The sequence below is a fragment of the Phragmites australis genome, chromosome 14 (assembly GCF_958298935.1).
Source record: "Phragmites australis chromosome 14, lpPhrAust1.1, whole genome shotgun sequence".
Lineage (NCBI taxonomy): Eukaryota > Viridiplantae > Streptophyta > Magnoliopsida > Poales > Poaceae > Phragmites > Phragmites australis.
In genome coordinates, this window is record NC_084934.1 from 29,403,650 (window position 1) to 29,418,916 (window position 15,267).

The 15,267-nt window shown below is 43.6% G+C and overlaps 1 protein-coding gene across 2 annotated transcripts; it reads right to left on the reverse strand.

The window, feature by feature from the left end:
- Positions 1-2,304: 2,304 nt before the first annotated feature.
- LOC133890810 (probable serine/threonine-protein kinase PBL7) lies at positions 2,305-7,010 on the reverse strand. 2 transcript variants are annotated; one of them, XM_062331374.1, is made up of 5 exons: positions 6,615-7,010; positions 4,886-5,085; positions 4,551-4,743; positions 3,568-3,947; positions 2,305-3,462 (listed from the first exon to the last, which is right to left on the reverse strand). In XM_062331374.1, exons 1-5 carry the CDS (start codon positions 6,709-6,711, stop codon positions 2,947-2,949), a joined length of 1,386 nt encoding a protein of 461 aa, XP_062187358.1. In that variant the 5' UTR covers positions 6,712-7,010; the 3' UTR covers positions 2,305-2,946. The 2 variants fall into 2 exon arrangements, with proteins under 2 accessions (XP_062187358.1, XP_062187359.1); XM_062331375.1 differs by having other exon boundaries at positions 4,551-4,740; positions 6,615-7,006.
- Between the last annotated feature and the right edge of the window lie 8,257 nt (positions 7,011-15,267).

The window sequence follows — 15,267 nt, forward strand, 5'->3', positions numbered from 1 at the left end:
GATTCCGTCAGGATCGCTCGTCCCACGTCAACAGTATTAGTCACGTACTAACAGTTCCACGTATTGTCTTCAGTTGCTCAAAAATTTTAAATTTTTTGGTATTCCATAATTCATATGCAATTTATTTTAATTAGATTCATCTAAAAATTCTTGTATATAATTGAACTAAAATTTAAAAAACTAATTTTATAATTTCTAAAAATTGTTAGTCTTAAATAAATTCTCAAAAGTCTTGAAAAAATCACTAATATTTTTCCTATATGACAGACTAATTTCTAAAATTATTTTTAGTCCTAGGTTATATAGTAAAAAAGTGAGTTCCTTTACCATACAATTCATCCAGCATCAATCTATTTAGACAACCAAACAGAATCTTGTATCAAGTCGTCTCATTCTATACAGCCAACCAAACACATTTTTATATCATCTCATACATCTAACCAAATAACCTATTTGTACCACCTCATCTAGAAACATCTCGTCCAGTCCTATCCTATCTAGGACTCTTGGGCGTGGAGGAAGGATGCGGAAGGTTGGCTCGGCGTTAAGGCCGGCGGCATGAAGGAAGGCAACAAAACTGGGATATTTGTTTAGTCTTTCAGCTTCTATGGGTAAGAAGCTTGCTGGAAGCCCAACCAAATAGAGCCCAAGCTCTCGCCGTCATCAGCGGCAGGCCATCTCCATGGCACAAACGCTTCTGGCAACGAAGCATCATCTCGGGGGCATTGGGCCACGTTGCACCCAAAGATGCCCAGACTCCAAACAGACGAAGGTATATTAGTGACGCGTTCAATAAGTACGCATCATTATTATCATCAGTGATGGGTCAATAAGAACGCGTCACTGATGTATTGAGCAGTAGTAACTAATGTGGTGTCTTCTTTGCTAGTTTTTTTTACATAGTGCGTATTGTTTCTTTTTTGTTGAATGTTTTTTTATATTATATATTGTCTGCAGTCAATACTTGCATTCTTGAACACTACAACGAGGCAACAATTTTCGTCATAACAGAGCTGCGTGTCAAGAATAGTGAGCAGAGTTCTGTCTACAATGGTACCCTTGCAAGGGCTCTTGTCGAATATGCTTCAGCGGTAGGTTGAAACTTTTTCTTTTTTCACAGCCTTTGTTTTCAACTGAATATTGTCTTTGGTATTGCACAGTTTCCAATTGTACCCCACGCACGTTTGCCACTAAACAGGTCGCTCTACAGTCTCAAGCAGCACCTCACGCCTGGTTCAACCGTATCGCCATCTCCCTCACGTTTGTCGGCTTTCATGCATCCAGGGCTGATCTGTCGTTGTTTATCTATCGACGGGACGTGGACACGGTATACTTGCTTCTATACGTTGACAATATCGTCCTCACGACCTTCTCCATGACTCTTTTCCGCCAGGTGATTGAGTCCCTCTACCATGAGTTCTCCCTCAAGGACCTCGACGACCTACACTACTTTCTCGGTGTTTTCCGTCCAGCGTACCAGCACCAGCCTCTTCCTCTTGCAGGGGCAGTACACCGAGGAGGTCCTTGCTCGTGCTGGCATGAGCAACTGTAACCGCAGCGGCAGTACACCGAGGACTGCCCTCGCGACGCTGTCACCACCGCCGAGCATTCTCTCCGCGTCCCTCTCCCTCGTCGTGCTGAGGCGACGTAAGGATACGGAGAACTATCGGGTCTCTTTAGTAAAGGGCCTCGGGTATCTTAATCCTGGCCGCAGAAGCGCGATCGGATGGCGGTCATAAACCCATGGGTGGTTCGCCGAGTTCCTCGTCCAGTCGCGCGCGCGCCGTGGCCACCAACCACCTCCGGCGTCGTCCTCACAGCACAGGCACTATGGGTGAGCCGGAGCAGGATCCGTGGGCGGCGGGATTCGACGCTGGCGAGGTAGTTTCATCGGCTCGACGTCATCCCCGCGGAGCCCGTGGTAGTGACGCCGCGCTACTGGACCCCTCGCCGGCGACGACGGCCTCATCCGTCCTCGTTCTTCGGGACGCGCCCCCGCCTCGTTCGTTATTCCACCTGGAGGCTGGAGTTCCGTTGGTATTGACGGGACACGTCGTGCCGGGCTGGCGCGCGGCGCTGACCTCTGGCTGTCCGCGCCGCCGGTGGCCGGGCGCCCGCGGGTGCCTTCCGCCGTTTGGTGGCGGTACGGTCTTTTTTTATCTCGGTTCTTTTCTCCCTTCTGAACTAAGTTCTTCCAATTTACTCCACTTAAATCAAAGACAAGAAGCATCCATGCACAAGGATTCTTGAAGCAGTGTTTTTTTCCAGTAGAACAATATATATGAGTGTAGCATAGCAATCAAATAAAATGAAACGACTTTTTTCTGTACAGAATATGTATGTCATGTCTGCAAATCACTGCATTACAACTGTATGGATAAATACCCTCTAAGAACAGCCTACACACAAATACAACTCCTTTACATGTACAAACATACAAGCCAGGCTGCAACTCTGCACACCATTCTCACACCAAACGTGCTATCTACAAAAAATAAAACAAGAAAACTCATCCTGATTCCTCAATGATGCATACTGCGGGGCCTAATTACAAAGGGAGATAAATCTGTTACAGGCGGAATATAGCTGATACTGAACAAAATACATACTTGAAATCTGAAACTCAGCGACAGAATGGTTCTTCCTTTCATCAGATCGTGTCTTCATGTATACCTGGAAGAATTTTGGGAACTGTTCCATGGAAACAACTAAAAACCAACCATGGAGCATGTGGCTATCCGGGTCTGCAAAAGCAAGCCTGTGGCAGTGTGGCCGTAATAGTACTCAACTCTCGATAATAGTTCCGTCAGGAATTATTGGCACCAATAGCAAATAGCAATGGTGAAGCTTCCTGGCAAAATTGATAGGAAACATGGAAATAATGGTATAATGCATTGATCATATGTACTATCAAAGATGCCTGCAGCATTTGCCTGCCTCTGCTATCTATTTCTCACGAGCATCAACCTTAACAGCAGACTTGTGATTGCTATCAGCTTCCCTGTAATCTTTTCCATTATGAACAGTCAGCAGTTCTGGAATATCCAGGCCATCATTCCTTCCAGAGCTACTACCACTGCCGTAACCTTCAGTACGATCCTGCTCAAATTCCTCTCCTCTAATAGTCTCCTTCCTCGAGTCTGGGAAGTTCAAAATAAGTGAATCAGCAGCATGTTGAGCATCAGGAACACTGGTTGTTCGTCGGTGTTTATTTTCCCTTGGGGTAGATGGACAGGTCCTGGAATCTTTTGCGGTTGGTGCATTTGGATCATAAGGATGTGAAGCCAGATAAGATAGTGCAGTGACAACATCCCCTATGAGGGGACGAGATATTGCTTGTTCCTGCAAACACATAGCTGCAACAGCTAAAGCCTGGTACAAACCCCTTTTGGGATAGCGGCCTTGCAGCAATGGATCAGCCAGTTGGCAGAACTTCCTTCGGTCTCTGAAGAGCGGGCGAGCCTGCAAATTTTATGGAGATCAGACACTTGGCACATATGAATAAATAAAAAGGCATTCGCCTCCCTAACACAAATAAATGGAATAACTTAGTGCAGTCAAACCTACCCATGCGACAAGATTCTGCTCCCCTGAAGGCTGGGTGTGATCAATTGCTTTGCGACCAGTAATAAGTTCAAGGAAGACAACACCAAAGCTGTAAACATCAGATTTTACTGTCAACTGTCCTGTCATGGCATATTCAGGAGCGCAATATCCATATGTTCCCATAACTCTTGTTGATACGTGAGTTTTGTCACCAACTGGACCAAGTTTTGCAAGCCCAAAGTCAGACAGCTTAGGGTAGTAGTCTTCACCCAGAAGAATATTTGATGATTTGAAATCTCTGTATATGACAGGTGGATTTGCCTTATCATGAAGATACTCCAGACCCCTCGCTGCACCGACAGCAATCTTCATCCTTGTATTCCAATCAAGAGGTTCCTTGTCTGGTGGACAATATATCAAGAAAGTGATGTCATGAGTTACAAAATAATAAATATGGATGATAGTGTCTAGAAAATGCGGTGTCAGTAGTAACAAAACAGTGAGATGGTGAAGAATAACTAGGACCTTTTCGCTTATGAATGTAGCAGGTTATAAATCAATTTAACAAAATGTTCAAACTGAAGCCGAGGAAAATCTTGTAATTTTGGACCCATAAGGAGGTCACCGGATCCTTATCTATTTGTTGTGTATTGACACTTGAGAAGGTATGATTTAGTATTTCTACATTTAACTATTATTTTTCATATTGTGTTATCTTAGTGCAAAAGCTGAATCTTAAATCTTCTTTTATACGTTCTTTAGGAAGCTCAAGTCAACTAACTGTCAGGCTGTAGGTAACATGTAAACTGAAACAATAACAATCAAGGTTCTAAAAATCAGTAACCCGTATTCGACCGGTCACCCACCTAGTAGCAATTATACAATATATTCAGACCGATTATGCGGCCTAACTGGTGATTATGTGACATAATCAGTCTAACAGGTAGAGGCACCCGTTCTTTGGACACGGCCGAGTAAATGGCCTAGTAGAGTGAAGTGCTTACCATGCAGATGATTTTCTAGTGATCCCAACAACATGTATTCATAGACTAGGAGGCGCTGGTCACCATCTGCACAATAGCCAATTAATCTGACCAGGTTAGGATGGTGCAAGAGACTTAACATGAGAACCTCCACAAGAAATTCACGATTTCCTTGAAAACCGTTTCTATCAAGCTGCTTCACAGCAATGACCTGCTAGATGACATGGGCAAAATTGAACATGAAAAGAGAAGGTGTCAACCACTAAACCAATTAGAAAAATCAGGGCAATTAATGAGACTATCTCCAAGATTGCGGGCTACAAAAACTAGAACACAGTAAGCAAATGTTAGCAAACCTGTCCATTCTCCATGTGCCCTTTATACACACGACCAAAGCCACCTTCTCCCAACAGGCAATCTTTTCTGAAATTCTTGGTAGCAACAGCTAACTCCCGGAAAGTGAAAATCTGTGCTGGGCCATGTGCAATGTTTCCTCCTCTGCGGACAGGTACAGAATCTTCCTTCCTGGACCCCGAAGCACGTGAATTTGATCGAACTTGATCCATTGAAAAGATAAAAGTTAGCATATAATTCTTCAATACTGGTGCTTATGCTTTCATGAATGCAGATAAATCACACAGCTCAGACATAGAAAACCAGGGATAAAGAAATGGATCACGATGCAACTTGCAAGATCACTAGACCTATTGGAACATTCAATCTGCTACTGGAAACTCCACTGTTGCACCCACGCATTCAGCACTGCATTAACACTCTGTATAGTGCAGTTGGTGGAGAAGGCATGATACTACTATCTTGAGTTGCTGAAATGACATAAGGAACACATTCCAAGTATCCTACCTAGCTTTACAATTGCTAAATATTTCAACCTGACAAGGAATTATCAGGCAACTGAGTCAAATCCTTCAGGAGCAGGAGTATTCCATGAAACTAGGATTTTTTTTTTTTACAGAATAAACAAGCATATCAGCAGCACTTTGTTGTCTTATGCCTTGATTCTAAATATAAATACCAAATAGAAATTTATAATAAAAAATAAAAATTAACAATATAACACTTCAAGAGGAATTTGACTAGCACTTTTACTAGTTCTGCATTTCAATGCTATTGAGAGAAAATTAACCCAAGTGGGCCATCATGTATCCTCTTGTCATTAAACAACTTATCCACCAATTTTGTCAATGGTTGTGTAATGTAAAAAGATATTTCCGGCTGCAAATGGATAAAAAAAAATGCAGCAGCCACACAACAAACAAATGAACAATAGCTTGCCTTCAAATCAAGGATCAGATTTGCGTGCCCAGCAGCTAAAAACTAAATTGGGATACTTGCGTCAAACTCCCCATTCGCTCCAACAACCACGCAAAGAGTGAACCCTACTTCAAGCAAACTCAAAGCAAGTAAATGTCCACACCAGGGAATCAGTGAGACAACACGAGTATAGCATGAAACAATTTGTTGTTTGGTTGCTTGAGACAGAAAGTCAGTAAACGAAATTATTGTAACACGTTTTACTTCAGATATTTCCTTCCCTTCCACTCCACCTTTAGAGAAAAGTCAAATACAAGTTTACGACAAGAAGTAGTTTTGTGTTCCCTTCACCGCTATCCCGGCAAGAAATCAGACTAACGTTTGCATATATAAAGCCAGGAATTAATTACCACGATCAATTAACCAGCACATCTATATGCAAGGAAAACTTATCAATAAACAATCAAAACTAACGCAGTGAATCCTCACTGCTACGCTTGATAAATATAAGTACCAAACTGCAAGAGACAACTATTACTTAAGCATTTTATCCCATGTTTAAATTCACTGAATCAACTGCCCCAGTTGCCAATTAGTAAGCTGAATCAACTACACCTCTTCTACCGTCCAAAGATACTTAAATTACAGCCTTTATCCTACACCAATGCACGCCTATCACAATGAATCAATCACTGCAAGTAGCAAACATCTGTAGCTGACTGAACACGACAAGAAGCGGATTCACCAAAAGATCAAAACTTTGCAGTTTTCGCCACAATCGGACAAGCGCACAGCCCAAGATACGGGTTTTACCTGGTGCCGCCTTCGCCGCAGGCCGCGGGGACGGCGAGAGCGCCGCCATGCCCTTCGCCTCCTTCCCCGACGAGCCTGAACACGGTAAGCAGCTCATCTCCCCGTTCCTGAACACAATCCTACAAATGCCAGCCAGTCCTCCAAGAAATTTCAGCTCGAAGACTCGTTCTTTCCCCCTTGCCTGCTGATCTCTTGGGTGAAACCAGCTGAATTTGGGGAGATTTCGGGGCGCCGGAGAGGGGGAGGGAGAGAGAGAGAAAGAGAGACTGAGGAGGAGGGGAAGTCGAAGACTGGAGAGGCGTAATAAACAAAAGCGCGACCTGACATCCTAGCGAAGGTCCAAGCTATTGGTTGGCAAATTTGGGTGTTTTATAGTGCGGTTGAAATGTTCCTCTGGGAAGAATTTCGTTTGCTGGTGTGATGCCCAGTTGAATTGAGGTGGGTGTGCTGCCAAAGTGCCAATCGAAGGAGATGGGTTAAAGAAGACAACAAATATATTCTGGCTTTTTCTAAGCAGAAAGTGAATTTGAAGTCACATCAAGGAGTTCTTCTGTATTTCGTTTGCAAAACAAAAAAAAAAAAGATTTCTGTATTTTGACCTTTTAATTTATATATTAGTAAAATGCATTACTATATAGAGTACATACGTGGATTGCTAGCAAAGATGAAAAAAAATGCATGTATATTAGTTTATGTTAACAATATAAGCTACATTATTATAGGATCTGGTTCTCAATTATGGTGCCATTTACTACAAATTAGCAACAAATTTTAGGCGACATGCAGATGCTTAAAGATTCTTGTAGATTATTTATTTGATTTGACTCAAAAGTTTTTCTATGTTAGCATCAGATAACACACTACTACAGAACCGGTCATAGATGGTTACTCATCACTACTGGTTGTATAAGAACCGGCAATAAAGATGTATCAATATCAGTTTTTAATCTCCTACACCCAAACCATGATTGAGTCGTTAAGAACTAGCACTGAAACTGACTATCAGTGCCGATTCGTGTTACAAACCAGCATTGATAATCGGTTTCAGCGCCGATTCTAGCCATGAACTACCACTGATGATTGCTGCAGTATAAAGCTAATAGATCGGACCCAAAATTTCCCTTAAATGGTGTTTTGGTTCACTCTCGCGTTGGCTCGGCTCAAATCTGTTAAATTTTAAGTCATCACACGCGCTCTACTCCTTGTCTCTTTGTCCCCTCCCTCTCTCTCTACCTTATCTCTTTCTTTCTCTCCCTCCTTCACTCCTGCCTCCAAGTTGTTGCTTCTCTTCGCTGCTCCTCCTCTGACCGCTCCTACAACGTGCCGCACTCGTCGCTGTAGTCGAGGGGGGACATCAGGCTGCCCCACGCACTGCACCTCCCCTTCGCCACCGTTGAGGTTGAGCACAACCACTTCCCACGTGCGAGGGGAGCGGACGACGAGGGGGCGATGACAGCGGCGACGAGGAGAGCGATGGCCCCAAGAGCGGACGACGAGGAGAGCGGTGGCCCCGGGAGCGGACGGCGAAGGGAGCAACGTCTCTTCTAGATGGGTTTGCAGATTTCTAGTGGTGTCTCTAGTGAATATGTCATCGTGTTGGTTGTGTCCCATGTCGTGTATTCTGGCCTTAGTTTCTACTGTGATCATTAGAGTCATGTCTTGTGTGTTGCAAACTTCTATTGCGGTATAGCAGCATGATTTATCTTATAGATGAGTGAACTTGGTTTGCCTATTTCCCTGAGATGGTTGCCTGATGTTAGTATGAAATTTGCTTGTTCTTCTTGGTTTGATGGATCTGGAATTACCCTAATTCATATTATGGCATGCTCTTCTTGAAGTGAAGATAGCATATTAATGGAATGAGTTTCCATATGTTGATTTTTCTTGGAAGGAAATGGGGTCACTTCATTTCTGGCTGTTAGATGCAGATTTGGTGTTTCGCCAGACAGGAGGTTGTAGGAGGCATGGGGGTCGAGTGAACACGATGACGGCGGCAGCCGTGTCGGCTTGTTTTTTTTTCTTCTGGGAACCACTTTCATTGCCAGTTGGAGACACAAACTAATAGTGGTAGTTCGTAACTATCAGTGTCGAGTATTCAGAAGCGGTTCAATAACAGTCATTGATAGCAATTTTGAATCACCACTGATGACATATTCTATAGTAGTGCAAAAAGAAGTATATATCACACTTCTTCTTTGAACTCCGAAAGGATGCATGATTCAGGACACATGAAACTTAAAGATCAAACAAAAGTATGGTTGTTTGAATGTAATTAGTTCGAGATTGAATGTTCAATTACTGAGATAATTTTTTTCACATTTCTTAACCTTTAATTGCATGGAAATTGAGTCGATTATAGTTGACACCTACACAATGGCTGCCAGTGAATTCCCTTCGAGATTTAGTGCTTCGTTGACGGATTTTTGAGGTGTTCCTGAACTTAGAAGCAAGGCTTTAGGCTAGCCGATGAAGGCAGCGGCTGGTGGGCAGGTTGATGAGGTTGCGTGGGCGTCATCGACTATAGTGGCAGAAGACTGGCGGTGAGTGGTGCTTGCGGCGAGGGAGGCAAAGCAATAACACGGGGCCGAGGCAACAATTGCGGATCTGACAGCAGAAGATATTAGAGACTGTGAGGTGAGGCGGTGCGTGTGTCCACTGTATTGGGATGATGAATCAGTCGGTTGAAGTATAGTTGCATCTTTTTTTCAATTTTCTTTTGTACAATTAACGTGGCGGTCTTATTTGAAAATAGGAAGAATCAAGCGGCAATCTTTTAAAAGAAATGCTAGAGGCCATTAATTTGAGATTTGAAAAGAGTTTGAGGTCGCTTTCGGGAGATGACATGACCAGCTCGATTCCGTCCGTCCGTCCGTCCCCTTTGACCTCGCCTCCTGTACTATTTTGGCTGGCTCATCACTCATGTGCCTTCCCTGCCTCCCAGGATTTTTAATTGAGGGCCCAATCGAGCTGACCTGCTAATCACGACGCCTTGATTATACTTTTCATTATTATGTACAGCTTGAAGAAGGCTTCCTGCTGTGCACAGAGATCGATGGTTCCAGAAGAAACATGCTATCATGCACTCATGATAGTAAAAGTTAATTACTGTATATTTTTTAATATTTATTATTTTTAATTAAACACGTATATCAAGATATATCAAAATTAGTACTAATTTTAAATGAGAAAGAACAAAAATACTTAAAAACTATTCTAGATATTCTAGAATCTAACTTAAATAGATGGGTAAGAGATATTTTATATGAATAAAATTAAAAACTACGTTTAAAAAAAACATGAAATGGCAAGTATTTAAAACAAATAAAATGATATTAAAAAACCGAGGAAGTAGCTCCTAATTCTATGCATGCATACTTCCATCCTTGAAAAACAAAGCCCAAACCAGATATATATTTTGCCTAGGGAGATGCAACTACAACCGATAGGCAAGAACACGCGTCACTGCGATGTTAATTTGAACCCAGGGCCGGTTCGAAGGGGAGGGTCGAGTGATGCGATCGCTTCGGGCTTCCAAAATTCAAAGGTCCCACACACACACACACATATATATATATACATATATATATATATATACATATATACATATATATATACATATACATATATACATATATACATATATATATACATATATACATATATATATATACATATATATACATACATACATACATACATACATATACATACATACATATATACATACATACATACATACATACATACATACATATACATACATATATATATCGGTTTAAAAGCAAACTGAAAAAATTAAATTTAAGCGATTTATATTTAATAATAAAATCTTATTTTTAATTTCACTCTAGGCTACCAAAATATCAGCATTGGACCTGATTGACCCAATAAACAACTAATCCAAGACAAGATGCATGCACTGATCGATGCACGTAGGACATGGTACGCCTACGTGGACATCCTCGCTCATTGGACACTACCGCCTGATCTGCCTGCAGAATCATCGACGGTGCTATTGTACGCGGAGGCATAGGAGGATGGCCACCTCATCTTTTCTACGTGTCCACGCGAGGTGCAACAATTGCCGGGGAGGGGACTCAAAGCCGCACCACCCGGATGTATTTGGAGCCCCACGTAGGTCTGTCCAAAAAAGGTTTCATACTTACAAGCTATTCGAACTCGATTTAGTATAAATTCAATTTGAATTCGGTTCAAGATCTTAACAAATTAAACTCAAATCTAACCATACGCTCGCGAGTATATTGAGTTTGAGCTCGAATAGGTCGTTAAAAACTCACTCTAACTACTTTTTCACTTTAGCCAAGTTCATTTCTTTAACCTCACTATACAATCTAAAGTTCAATCATCTAACTTTAAGGCTTAAGCTCAAGCTTGAGATAACGGCCTCGCTCAAACTCAGCTCATTAAAAGTCCTACCCAAGCTTTAATTTTTAGCATGGAAAAGAAAAAAAAAAGAAAAAACAAAGATAAGAAGAAATAAGAAGAGAAAAATATTAGATATGATCTCAGTCACGTAACTAACGTGCACCCTAACTAACTGAGAAATAAGGGGGAGATCGATCCTCACATGCGCTTTGATTAGAGCATAACCAACTCTTGGTTGCGGTCACATTCCATGATGCGCAACATAAATAGATGGAGTTGATGACGCCTAAGCTAAGGGTGTACGTGCTAGTTTCGACACCCCCATATTCGTAACCCGATCTTGACGTGCGCAACAGCAGGGTGAAAGCCGCCGCCGCATCAACGTCGTGGTCAGCAACTCCATCACTCCTGCATTGCATCGACTACTATAAGCATCACCGACAGACTACATGACATCAACATCTCAACACTGATGATTTAGCTCGTTATGCCTCTGATTAATGCAATTCAAGTGCACATGTTCATGTTTTAAGATAATTAGGTCTGGATTAGTTGAGTTTATGCATTTACATGTGTGTTTATGTGTTCATGGGGCTTGGGTTTGATCTTTTTTAGGCCCGGGTTAGGTAGTTTTAAGGATCGGATGGGATTAATCTGGCTCGGGTTTAGCATGATAGAAGGAGTGGATTAAGAAATTTCGCAAAACACTAAGAATCCTCTATCCACCTGTAACACTAATCCCCTTTTTTTTGCACCCAATTTCCAAATCCGAAACACAAAATCCCAAATCAAGAACCGATGTGGACATTGATGTGGCACACTTACCTAAGAGGAGGCACACTTACGTTTTATTCGCCAATGTGGACGTCGGACCTTCTGCGATCCGCTTCTCTGGTGGTTCTCCACTCGGGTTCTATCGTGCGCACAAATCCTTAGCCACCGGCACCTTCTGGTCGTCGTTGTTGCCCTTCTCCTTTCGGGCGCTACTATAGCTCCACTGACAGCTGTGCACACAACCAAAGTCATGCGCGCTCGCTGGCGGGTAGAGCCTCGGTAGCGTCGCCTTGTCTTCTCCGCTACTCTCTCTCTCTCTCTCTCTCTCTCTCTCTCTCTCTCTCTCTCTCTCTCTCTCTCTCTCTGTGTGTGTGTGTGTGTGTGTGTGTGTGTGTGTAAGGCCGGCGATGATGCATCGCTAGAATCTGCCGCCGCTCTCATACGGCGCAACCGAAGTGGAGGGAGGAGGCCGAAATGTTTTAGGTTTAGAGTTTGGGCCGGCCATCAGCATTTTTGATCCAGCGAAAACCCCAGAGAGCCGTCCGGTGCGATCTAACGGCCAGAGATCGACTGACATGTGGTGTCGGGACGGAGCATAGAATTGGGCCAGCGTGGGGTTTAGTTGGGCGGCACTCCGCGCATCTGGGCCGCGTGCGGAGGTGGACACCCACATGCTAGTTGAGGCTGGTCGGACCATTTTGGTCTGAGCTGTCTTTAATGTTTTAGGCTGTAATAATTTATAGGATTTTTAGTGATTTCGTGATGTTTCTCTTTTAAGCACCAAAATCTTTGATGAACATAGTCCAATTAATTGGTGTTTAATGTATAAAATTTATGAACTTTTCTCTAGATAAATTGGAACCAACTGAAAAATTTATTTAGAGAATTTTGATCTCCTTTTGGCCGTGGTTGCATACTGGCCAATATTGTTTGTGATCATGCGCTGAAATTTTACAGTTGATTTACTCAGGTTTATAATTATTTTCTGACCAACGTTGACTGTAATTATGCATGATTTATGTATTCATTAAATTCTTTTTCGTTGTTTGCCCAACGGTGATACGGATTGGAATTGAGCTTTGCATATTTTAATCAGACCAATGTATTGTTAATTTCGTGTAAATATTATTTCATGATGATTTTCTAATCTTGTCAAATATTTTCTCAGCTTTTAACGCTTCCTCTGTTGCTATCACAATTGACGGCATAAAGCAACATATGGAGAATAACTTTCTCGCTTGGAAAGCTAGGATGATGGTTGTTCTTAGAGTTTTGGATCTTTATTGTACACTCATGGTTGATGCTCCTACTACTCCCACCCTTGGTGTGGAAAATTACGATGAACTAAAGAAAACTTATGATACATTTTTTGAGAAGTTAGAGCGGCACAACCGCATGTAATTAATTATTATGAGAAATTCGATCTCAGAAGCTATAAGGGGAGCAATCCCAACCTCAGAAAAAGCTAAAATATACTTGGCATCTGTCGGAGGATTAACTCCTGTCGCAGGGATCCCGAGAGACCCCTTTTAAAAGATTCGGCCCGGGGATGATCCTGAATAAGTTCGTCGGAGAAATAAATGGAAGTGAAAGTAAATGCAATGGCCGGTGATGGGGGATGATCGACCTAGTGCAAAGGGAAGTAAATGCACCGGAGTTTAGACAGGTTCGGGCCGCACGGGGGCGTAATAACCTACTCCTGTATGGATGCAATAACTTATCCTGAGGGGGATCCCTCAGGGATATATCCGGTTACAAGAATATAGTGTCTAACTAAGAGTTTGAGGCTCCTTGTTCTTCGGCAGGAGCTCTGCTCAAGCTTGCTTGTAATATTTTCGTCTGAGTGTGGCACAGTCGACTGCTTGGGCTTGTCTTTTTTCCAATTGTTCTCTGATTCTCTTGGTATGCCGATCCTTTTATGCACTCGCCGGCCGCGACATACCCCGAACGGGAAGGAAGGGGCACAAGTTCCAAGACGCCACGACTGAGAAAGGCGTCATCATTTCCTCTGGGCGAAGTGACAGGGGCGGTGGAAAAACGCGGCGCGCGTCCGGTCACTCGTCACTGTGGATGCCCTGGCGACGGGCACCGTTGAGAGGGCCCACCGGGCAGCCACAGAGGCACCCGGCGTGCCCGCCCTGTCTTGGTCCTCTGCCACGGCAGGGCGGCAGGCGGAACGCCTTGATCCTGACGATGTTATCCCGAGACACACCTGTTGATACGGGACGGGACCCGTGCAATTAATGGCCCCACGCCTCTCTGCCAAAGCATGGCAGGGACTGACACTGCGGCGGGAGCAGTTGGGGATGTCAGGCCGCGCACGCCTATTAAATGCGGCCTCGGACCTCTGACTAGTTGACACCTCATCGGCGGGCCCCTCGGGGGCCCTTCTGGGTCATCGGGGCACCGGGTGCTTGGGGGTACTGTTCACCTCCCCGAGCACTCTCTCACGAGCACTCTCGCACGAACCTTCGGGGAACCGAGTGCTCGGGGGCTGCCACGTGCAACCCCGAGCACTCTCTCCCGAGCACTTTTGCACTGACCCTCGGGGAACCGGGCGCTCGGGGGCTTCCATACGCAGCCCCCCGAGCACTCTCTCCTGGAACTTAGCTCTTTTGATCGTCGGGGGACTAGTGTGCTCGGGGGTGACCGGGCACCTCCCCGAGCACTTTCTTCCCGGTACTTGGACTCTGCGGGTCATCGGGGAACTGGGGTACTCGGGGACCAGAGGCTGTGGCCCCGAGCATCTTCTCCCGGAACTTAGATTTTCCTTATCCCGCAGGAGGGACCTCGCGGGATGGTGACACGTGGCGGACGGCTGGCCTGGCCTCGGGACTCAGGGACCCCCGGTTCCTGATACACCGACAGCATCCGTGGATGAGAAATTCAAAAGCACCTCTAAGATTTATGCTAGTACACTAATTCAGAAGCTTCTCAATATTAAATACAATTATGGATCCAACGGTATAAGAGAACACATCATGATGATAGCAGTTATGACTGCCAAACTCAAGAGTATGAAAATAGAATTTTCTAATGATTTTTTTATCCACTTCACTATGACCTATCTCCCTTCTAATTTTTCTCCCTGCAAGATCAACTACAATACTCAGAAGGATAAATGGACCATGAGCGGCTTGATTGCGATGTGTGTCCAAGAGAAAGAGAGACTGAGGGCTGAAAATAAAGATTCTATTAATCAAGTAAGAAATCCAAAAACAAAAGAAAATTTCAATCAGATTATAAATCTTAGATAAAGTTGTTTTTCATAGCTAAACATGACAAGACAACGTAAAGGGCGCCTCAGGCACCTGCTCCTTCTATCCTTGACACTGAAGAAACTGAGGATGATGGTCGTCACTTCTGCAACAAGAAATGACATTAACAGAAAGATTGGATTGTCCTGGTTTCCTGAAGTGGCTTGCGAGAAAGGGTAATAATATAATAACGTTTATTAATGAATCTTCTTATGTTAATTTCTCCCGTATTTCAT